At 39.2% G+C, this 10,927-nt stretch overlaps 1 protein-coding gene across 2 annotated transcripts in view; it reads left to right on the forward strand.

Annotated features, from left to right (window-relative positions):
- LOC306864490 (peptidyl-glycine alpha-amidating monooxygenase B-like) overlaps positions 1-8,629 on the forward strand; it is a 54,601-nt gene extending 45,972 nt beyond the window's left edge. Inside the window, exons 23-25 of one of the 2 annotated variants that reach the window (XM_079408529.1) lie at positions 2,795-3,070; positions 3,155-3,217; positions 7,537-8,629. In XM_079408529.1, coding sequence (XP_079264655.1) covers positions 2,795-3,070; positions 3,155-3,217; positions 7,537-7,715 — 518 coding nt within the window. In that variant the 3' untranslated portion in view covers positions 7,716-8,629. The remainder of the gene's footprint in view (positions 1-2,794; positions 3,071-3,154; positions 3,218-7,536) is intronic. The other variant, XM_079408528.1, reaches the window with a different exon arrangement.
- Positions 8,630-10,927: the final 2,298 nt, after the last annotated feature.

The following is a 10,927-nucleotide window of genomic DNA, read 5'->3' on the forward strand; positions in this document are numbered from 1 at the left end:
AGACTGGAATCGTGGAGCTGTTTCTCAGTAAAACAGTATCAGGATTCTTAAGAACAAACATGAGTGCTGTATAAAATAGATGCTTACAGTGAAAAAAGCTTTTTTAGTGGTAGCTGTGAGGAACTTCAAGTAGTGCTGTCAATGTGAATAAGGGCTATTCACACTAGAGCCCTGCATTTCGGCCCGGGCCCGACGGGCCCTGACTTTTTTACGCCTCTAGGGCCGGGCTTCGGACCAATTTTCACGTCATAGTTCAGACGCGGGCCGGGCCTCGGGCCTGTTTTGGGTTTCTCCTTATTTTTATATTGTAGACATCCATTGATTAGTGATGAAAAAAAATTGGCGTGCTGGTGGAAACAACAGGAGACCGTGCCGCGACTGAGAGCAGCTCGACGGTGTTTAGTGTCCCGCAGCAGCAGCAGGTGCTCAAGTGACTTCAGCGCAGCGGAATAGTTCTGCATTCAAATACACGCAATAGACTAAAGCTTGCTGCAAAACCCCAGCAAACATAACCATGAATCTGTCTGCCTGAAATAGTAAGGAGATATTTGAATTATTTACTAATAAACTAACTTTTTCTGAGTCTGTGTCACAAGGATGTATGCTGATCCTGACTCGCCGTCTCCTCATTAGACGCGCCTGTAGAGAGAAATGCATCTTTATTGTTTATGATTAAGATTATAATAAAAGAGTTTTTGTTTTCAATTTTTTTTTTCCTTTAAGTGATAATTTAAAGATTTCTATAGATATATTTATCATGTCTGTGAGGCATGTATTCGCTCAGCTTCGGTTCATTTTTGTGAAGCGCACCAAAGCTACTGTTCAAGACGACAGAAAGCACATCATGTTTGTTTTCTTTGTTTTATAAAAGAACTACCTTTTGTTGGTATTGTGAGTGCACACAAATACAAGTAGACCCTTTACAGGTCCAAATGATGTATTATTCTTACCTTTATCAAAAAAAAAAAAAAAAATGACAGCGTAGGCTATTTTAATTTGTTTCCACTGAAAAAAATGTGTTTGGTCTGGTGCCTCCATGTCCTGCAGAGCGCGCTTTAGCTTCCTCTCTCCGCACAAACTTAGATATATATATATAGCCTACATTATTATTATAGCGCAGGTTTAACGTTTAAACATTGTTATATACTTGAACTGTTTTAGTATATCTATAGATCTTATTTTAGGCAAGTCGTGATGATATGAGAAGGCTAAATTGATCAAACATAGGCTATGATCAGCTCATGCCGCTGGCCGCTACTTTAAAAAAAACGTATAGGCTATTTAACGAACAAAAATACTCCAAACGTTTTTCTAAATTAACTTAATAAAAAAAAAACTAAACGAAATATAATAATTTTGCCATTACACACAAAACTGAACTATTTTAATAGCCGAAACAGTAGTATAAACTGTTTTAGGAGAAGGGGGGAAAAAATAGACGGGCTCGGGTCGGACTCGGGGGTAATTCTGATGAGCTGCCGGACGTGGGCCGGGCCTAGCCTGAGCGTCTCGGGCCAGGGCCGGGCTAGGGCCTAAATTTGAGGCCCGTCAGGGCTCTAATTCACACCAAACATTTCTGTCCTCCCATGCTGTTTTTCAGTTGTTTTCTTATATAAAATTAGTTATGAATTCTACTCAAGTATAAAAAAAAACTTATTTTACAGTGTAATGTTTTTGCAAAAACATCTCCTGGTTAAACCATACCTCTTGGTATCTACCGTGTAACTGCAACTCGTCTGTCGGCCCCAAAAGACAGACTTAATTACACCAGCATTTTGTTTCATTGTTTTCTTCACATCCTGCATTTGTCAAATGATTGTGGGAAAAGAGGGCTCGTTTTCATACAAGTTTTTATGTTTTAAAAGATAAACTGGTCATGGGGTGTCATTTGGCGCAGATGGAGATCTGGAAACAAATCACTGTTTAAGCCAACATCTATCATATTCAGAGCATATTCAGTTTTAGGTAATAATTTGCCAATTGCTAAATGTTCACCATCTTTTTACATGCATTACGATCTGAATTAAATGCTCCTTTTTAATGCTGACTTTCTTTTAAGACTTATAAACACAGTCTGATTGTGATTGTTTATTTACAGAATTTCCCAACCTGTCTCAGCAAAGTGAACCTTATAGTCTCTTGAAACAAATAGTATATAATGTTTCACCCAAAATCAATAATTACTCCCCTTCATGTCGTTCCAAACCTGCAAGACCTTCGTTCATCTTCAGAACACAAATTAAGATATTTCTGATGATGTAATTGCATCATGGAAGACACATGGAATAGAAGAAATTTTAGAATAAATATTTTTGTTTTCTTTTATAAAATGAAGGTTGAACCACTGATGTCACATGGACTATTTTATTGATGTCCTTACTAATTTTCTGGGCCTTGAATGTGTCAGTTGCATTGCTGTCTATGGAAAGTCAAAAAGCTCTCGGATTTCATCAAAATATCTTAATTCATGTTTGAAGATGAACAAAGGTCTTATGGGTTTGGAACGACATGAGAGTGAGTAATTAATAACAGAATTTTCATTTTTGGGTAAACTAACCTTTAATGCAGTGTATAATGTTCTTTCCCTATCATGGATGGTTGAAGGCTTTGTGATGCTTTTAATGCAACAATTGAAATAATGATCTTAGTATGTCCTTCTGTGATAGACTGATTGGGTCAAACCCTCAAAAGCAGTCAGAATCATATTTCGCCAATTTTCTTGACAGTTAAGCATTCCCACAAATCCATAATTAATATTTGTTTCTTATCTAATTTCCCCTTTCTTGTCTCTTAGAAACAGAAGCATTTGTGCAGGCCAATCTGAAGCCGTTACCCAAGTTTCCAGCTCAGCATCCAGTAGCCGCCGTGCAGAGGATCCAGGAGCCGTCACCGAAGGAGCATCAGCAGCCGCTGACAGCTCCTGAGGAGAAGGAGACAACCAAGACCGCAGCCAATCAGAGCACTCAGGGCGTGTCGACCGCCATCATCATCACTCTACTGCTCGTCCCATTGGTGGTCGTCATCACCATCGGTGCCTTCATCCGCTGGAAGAGGGGCCGGATGTACGGTGGTAATTGTGGAATATGCTTTTTTCCCCATCACATTCATGTGTTGTTGTATGTGGGATTGTTTTTGATTGATTTCTACTTTTAAGATGATTGTCAGGTGAAGTCGGAGCCTTCAGGATCAGCAGGAGGAATCCTGGGTAAAATCAGAGGTAGGAGAGACATTCCAGTACTATTTTCCATAGATCCTCAGCAGGGATGTAACGATGAACCGCAAGCCGGTTGAGAAACGATTCAATTATGTGACGATTCAAATCGGTTGAGATACCAAACAAATCGCGATACAGTTGGGGTAGGAGTTTATATGAATATATCTCTGAGGGAAACTGTCTGTCTTTAGAAAGGTTTACGTGGCATTTTCTTTTCATCTTGCCTCTGAATGATGCATATTAATGTTTATAAGCACAGCTCTGCTTTGTTAACAGCGGTGAAACACTGTATTGCTGCTGTTCATAAGCGCCACCTTCTGGCAGAGATCGACTCTGCGTCTCATTCAGCTCGTCTGATATGTTTTATGTAGTATAGTTTCACAAAACTGAAACTATACAATCTAATTTAGATTAAAAACTGCACATGCTGCATGTACGCTGCATCTTTGTTTGGATCATGATTAAAATGCAGTGGTTGTCTCTCATTTTAAACGGAAAGAGCACAAACCTTAGTTTGTTTATATGAAGAGATTTATTTTATTTGTGTAACTTGTTTGTTTGATTTGGGGTTTGTTTTAAAATTTCAATTTAGTTTAGTTATATTTCAATTTCACAAAGAAACGTGCAGCAATAGCCTAATAAAAGGACACCTTCTCATTTACTGTATAATGTCTTCAGTCTCATTTTGTAAAAAAAGTTGAGAAAATCGAATCGTGAAATCAAAATCTTGAATCGAATTGTGAGTTGATTGAATCGTTACATCCCTAATCCTCAGAAAAGAGACCTAGTTGCTTATTAGGATAGCTAGTATTGGCTGTTTATTAATATTTATAAAGCATGACCATATTCTACATCCCTAATCCTACCCAATACCCAAACTTAACAACTAGACAAAAGTCGTAGTTAATGGTTTGTCAATGGCAAGAATTGGACCTTAAAATAAAGTGCGACCGATTTCTGTTCCGCCATTGAAAGTCCATTCTAAAACATTGAGTTTAAAAGCTCATAAAGAGATCATAAAAGTAATTCATATGAATGGAGTCAGTCTCCAGAAGAAACACAAACACTTTATATGATGACCAGATATAATTTAGGCTTTTATTCACATACAAACACTGATGAACACACATTCAGAAAGCACATCAAATGCGGTGAAGGAAAGCTGAAACGTGCTTGACACATGAGAACAAATGCAGTTTCAGAGTTTATGGAGGTTTTATTCCACAGTCAGTGTTGGGAAGGTTACTTTGGAAATGTAGTAGATTACAGATTACAAGTTACCTTATTTAAATTGTAATAAGTAATGTAACTATTTCAATTGCTTTTAAAATAATGTAACTGCTTACATTTTGATTACTTTTCTAAATTTCTAGCAAATGTTTTCAACTGTTAATCAACTCTCAGACAGGTTGTATCCTAAAGCTTTCAAGCGTCAATGTGGATTGATGTAATTGCAGATGTGCTGCGCTGCAAATTCAAACAAAAGAACCAATCAAAAGCATCAGAATAGCATTGCTTTACTAAATGGCCTTTAAATGGCAGGTGGCATCATGTACATCAAAAACAGGCAAAGCAACTAATTAATTTATTCAACATATCCAAGCTTTTTACAGAAAATATTCAGATGTAACCCCCTTCGTAATCATTAACATTTTCATAAGTAACTATAATTTAAACACATTTTTTCTCAGTTACTGTAATGGATTAGTTACATTTATTTTGTAATGAAATTACGTTACACCATTGCATGTAACTAGTTACTCCCCAACACTGTTTACTATATTGTTTCTGCGCTTATGCCAGCTATACACTACATAATTGTCAAAGTCATCGGATCGCTGTTTCTTTCACACTACACGACTGTTTTGGGTATCATGCTGTGGTTTGCATGCTACTCAACGGACCGGCGACTGGCTCTTTTTTACTCTATATTTCACTAGGAGGAAACCCTGATGAGTCTGTGCGAAGTGATACAGGGAATGATGTAAGATCACCAAACTGGACGTGGCACTTCTCAGATCGCATCTTTGATCATTCACACTAGGGCTGGAAAAAATAAATCGATGCATCGCGAATTTTAGAATCTGCGATTTTCTGAACGCATCGCGATTCTTTCTCGAGTCGATTCTGAGCTTAGTTTTGAACAGCAGATGGCGCTGCATGCTTTAGAAACATCATCAATCATTCATAAAATTCAAAAAGGTTGAAGCGAATTACAAGGGTGTTCACAGTGGGCTGTGTTTACATTAATCTGGCGTCATAAAAGCATTCTGAACCGAGGTGAGATTACAGACTCAGCTGAACGCACAAGCGCTCGTCTTCGTGAACATTTGAGTGTGTGGATAAAAACCAGTGTTGCCAAATTGAATGGATGATTTCCAGCCCAAAGGCTCTCAAAAACCCGCCCCAAAACTTTAACTGTCAAAATAATGTGATAGAATATGTAGATTGATAAGGGCCATTTTTAACTCCTTAAAACGAAATTGTATATATATAAAGTTCGATCAATTTCCCAGGTAAATGGATCGAATCGGGGTAAATAGCCTACATTAAAGAACATGAATAAAATATGCAAGCAGACACTGTCAAAACGGCAATCAAGAAATTAACCTATACTCTCGAAACAACACATGCATCAATTCAATGTCAGCGGTCAGAATAATCCAAGTTAAATGCAAAAAGTGCTCAATACAAGTGATCGGGAAAAGCTACGTAATTAGCAGGTATTCCTGCACACACCATGACACTCAAAACTGTGTCATCCATTGATACATACTGAATGATAATCCGACAATTAACAAAAAAACAAAGAACAGTAATGTGCTTATCGTGTCTAGATGAAGCCTCTTGTGAAGTTCATATTGTAAAACATTATACAGAGCTTTGCACTAATCAAGTCTAGCAGTTTTCAAGGATTTACCAATCTGGACCGTTTAAACCAGGGGTGCCCAAACTCGGTCCTGCAGAGTTTAACTCCAACTCCAGTTAGACACACCTGAAGCAGCTCATCAAGCTCTTACTAGGCATACAAGTCCAAGTATAGTGGTCCAAGGTTGATACGGCCGGGGTGGAAGTGGGAGATAAGCGCTCACTTCTCTAGAAATGCCCAAACGGCGTGCGTCTCAGATAGCCTCTGTCAACCTTCGGGCAGATGGTGCTCGTTAACCTTGATTGGTAGCCCATCTAGGAGAAGGTAAACGCCGATCCTAAACCTCCACTGCCTTGCGGCTATACCCACCCATGGGAAGGCTAGGGGAGTAAACCCCGATTTCAAATCCGGAGATGGAGTCCCAAAGGCGGTCCGACGTTGTCTTCAACGTCCTTCCGGCAACTCCTGCGACGCCGCTGGTGCCAAGCTGTACCGGCATTCGCCTTTCCCTTGGATCCACCAGCTGCGCGGAGAGGGGGAGTCTGCTGCATGGGCAACAGCTGATTCTCCATACTACCCTGCCCAGGCTTCGTAGTTTCCACAGGAGAGGACACTCCAGCGTCACCACAAGGTGGCGGCACTGGAAACTACACCATCGTCTCACGTAGATGGAAGACTAGGCATACAAGAAACTTCCTGGCAGGTGTGTTGAGGCAAGTTGGAGCTAAACTCTGCAGGACATCGGCCCTCCAGGACCGAGTTTGGGCACCCCTGGTTTAAAAGACAAAAGGCAGGATCGTATAAACCGAGATATTTAGTTTTGATTTTGATTGATTAATTCAAATGTGCTCTGATCATCACGTCTGTCTGCTCTGCTGATCCCTTGTGAATGGCTGTAAATGCGGCTGTCGACATTTACATCAGCGCCTCTGCTGTGTGTGTGTGTGTGTGAGAGAGAGTGTGTGTGTGTGTGTGTGTGTGAGAGAGAGTGTGTGTGTGTTTAGTACATGCACACTTGGGCTTGTTTGTTAACCAATTAGCCTTTGCAATTTATATGTTTGAAAACCACCAAACTGACCCCAAACCAGCCCAAATTTTGTTCACCCGCCCAAGCCAATTTTTACCAGAACAATCAAATTCAAAACCGCCCAATCTGGCAACACTGATTAAAAACTAGATTAGATCGCCATCTGGTGTTAAAATCTAATCTCAGAACTGATTCCAGAGATAATCGCGATGCATTCGGAAGATCTATCATCGATTTATCGTCGCAGCCCTAACTCACAAATGTCACTCGCGTGAATGAGCGCAAAATTGCCTCTGATTTCAGACTCTTGTCGGCTATCTCCAGGAAACTGTCTGCAAGTGAAAATCGGCCTAAAATCATGTAGTGATAGCCAGCATTAGATGCTGCTGGGGTTTAAGACTCTCTCTCTTTCTCTCTCACACACAGGCAAAGCTGCAGGAGGCTTGAACCTGGGGAATTTCTTTGCCACCCACAAAGGCTACACCCGGCAGGGCTTCGACAGGCTCAGCACCGAGGGAAGCGACCTGGAGAAAGACGACGAGGACGGCACCGACTCCGAGAACGAGGAGTACTCCGCTCCGCCGGCCCCGATGTCCTCGTCCTAAAGAGTGCTGTCGGGATGTACTTTAATCACCTCTGTATTTGTTTGTATCGGCTGCTGAAACATCTTATCTCATGTGAAAATGTTCTCCCTGAGACCTACGACTGCCACTTTAATCGATGCTTTTAAGGGACCACGTGGAGATTCAGAGCACTGGTCATTTTGAGGATAAAGACATTTGGTGATTATTTTTAACAGGAGCATTAAAGTAGATTATTTATTTCGTTTTAATGATGAACAGCTAGTCAATCTCTTCCAATAATTTATCAGTCTGATAGCAGTGCAATTAATATATAATTGATCCAGGCATTTTGTGTCATAACATTTCTGTATGTCTGTGCCTTTATGTATTTGGCCTTCTGCAGCGCCTATATATTACTACAGATGTGCCACATATTTAAGAGCTGCTACTGTCACCTGTGATTTGAGTTGTTTTTTTTGCATCTGATTGAAAAAAAATGACAAATTTAAGGCTGTGTTTACTACATTTTCAAAGCTAATGTGAGATGTGTCTGATATTTGTTGTGATACTGAGGTTTTATTGCAAGAAAACTATTTTCAGTAACAATGTTATTTGTGTAATAAAGTGTCTGCAAAGCATCAGCTCTTTCTACCGGCTGTATGATGTATCTTCATGCATACTGAGAGAATATTTACACTACACCGCTTATCAGGGGCAACTTTATAGTGCTTTAGGGGAAGAGGCTGGAAAGTGTGTCATGTAAAGACAGTACTCAGGCCTATATTTTGTTTAATTGAAGGCAGTGTCATATTAGTGTACTGTGAATTCAGATTCAGACTTTTTATATAGGTTATGAATCGTGAAGATGTATGAAATTAAGAAATAATGACTCCATGAATTAATATTGTATCACTACACTACCAAAATAAACTATTTTGACTCTAACCTTTCACATCGACATAAAAGTCAGGTTTTTACCATGCAAATCTATAAATTAACATGTCCACAAATGATCCACTGAAAACATAATTTCACAGAAAAGGATGGATAAAAAGATCAAAATATACATTAAAACAGTTATTTCAATACATGTGAGATTGAGTGAAATCTATGGTTGAGATGAATGACCATGGAGGAGGAACATCGCACCATCTTCCCATTGCCATTCTTTTTCATCTTTATTTTAAAATTGACACAAAATACCATTCATACACCAAGGCTGCATTTGTCTGATTTAAAAAAAAAATATATATATATATAATACAAATATTTTATTACAGTTTAAAATATTTACTTTTAATCAAAAGGATTATTTTCGGATTCTAATCCATATTTGAAGAATATTGTTTATAGATGATGTCATTTTGATATGGTCTGGCTCTGAGATAGATCTGTTGACTTTTCATTCATATTTGAGCACCACTAATATACATTTGAAGTTTAGTTTAGATTTTAGATTTAAAAATATTTAAGGATAATGAAGGAAAATTGCATACAACTATTTTTTAGAAAAGAAATGGAGAGGAATACTATCCTAAGAGCAGTTTTCACCCCTCATGGTTGACTAATAACATCCCTTTTGGACAATTTCAGAGGTTAAAAAGAATTTGTGATGATGAGGAGGATTTTGACATCAAGGCCCAAGATATGACTCAGAGATTTAAAGAACGGGAAAGAGAAATAGACTTTTCTTTGTGTGTTTAATATTTCAGGCCTGTCTCGGTCTGTGCGCTTAACCACTCGTCTGCCTACATGACACATTTCCTGTATTTGGCCTAAGTGAAACCGTAAAGGCCTGTCCAAATATACACTTAACAGGAAGTAAGCGTCCAAGACTTAAAAACGCCAAAGCACAGCCTAAACGCACTTCAGAGCAGTATTCAAGGCTAAGCGTATCCCATCATGCTACAGAAGATGCTACAGAAACCTTTCCACTATTCATAATTAGATATGACATATAATTTGGTAGTAAATCGTAACTGTTACGGGGCTGACGAGACGTGAGACGTGCGGATCCATATGCAAGGCTTTATTATAAAACATGGTCAGAAACAGGCAGGGTCAGACAGTGGCAAACAGGTATGGCAAGAGCAAGACAGAGCAATCCGTGGAGCAAGCGTGGGTCGACGAATGGCAAAAAGTATCCAAAGGGGCAAGGCAGAGAGATAATCCAGAAACGAGAGCAATAATCCAAACAGGGAGCGAACAGAGTCCAAACGGCAGAGGCAAAGGGGTAAATCCAGTAAACACGGGCAGGGTCAGACACGGCAGGAAAACAAGGCAAGACTAAGACTAGAACAATGGCTCTGTAAAGTTGCTATCGCTGGGTTAGTGATAAACGCTAACATTACTCGGCCCTGAGCAAGAGCAAGTCCCAGGCTTATATGGTGTGTGGTGGTGATTGTGAAATGAGCATCAGGTGTGTGATGTGTGAATGGTGACAGCTGTGATCTGTGCAATGCATTGTGGGAAATGGAGTCCAGTGTGTTGTGAGTGAAAGTCAATGTGGTGAGCGGGTGACCTCTGGTGGTGGTTAACCGGGAGAGCATGGACCAGATTCGTGACAGTAACGTTGCACGTTTTATTGGTGCAAAGATGAAAATGTGTGTTTGCAACTGCACCATAATTACTAAATTGTGTTGTCTTATAGACACTATACCGAACATTTAGACGTTTATTTTAAATGCAAAGGTTGAAAATCAAGCTCTGTAAATAAAGCTCTTGCATTTGTACAACACTAGTGTGTTCCATCGGGTAACGAGAAGCTCTACACACTTGTGGTCTTCACACTCACTTGAACACTTGGCCCAAATACAGGAAATACGTCATATAAGTGGTCAAGTGCAAAGAGCACAAGTGTGAGCAGACGAGCCATAAGTGTGTAGACCTTTTCATTAACCAGTGACATTTTGTATAGAGCTTTATTTAGATATGTTGCATATGAGATGGACATGATTGTCTTTGGTTTCTCATTTGAAGACATCAAGTAAAACAGCTCCATATTTAACGAAACATCAATTGGTACCCAAGTATCATTCGCTAGTGTTATTCAAATGACAAATAAATTAATTGTGCATGAGCATACTTTTTAAAAGTCCAAAGTTTTAAATGGTAGGGTTTCTTTTTTACAGAAATAATAATGATTCTGATGATATATGCAGATTCTGTGGTTTAGATGTACTATAATGTGACAAAAAAAAAAGTCATTTTTTTAAAACGACAAAAGAAAAACAAAATCAGTCACTGCACTCGAC

Source organism: Barbus barbus (genome assembly GCF_936440315.1).
Source record: "Barbus barbus genome assembly, chromosome: 45".
NCBI lineage: Eukaryota > Metazoa > Chordata > Actinopteri > Cypriniformes > Cyprinidae > Barbus > Barbus barbus.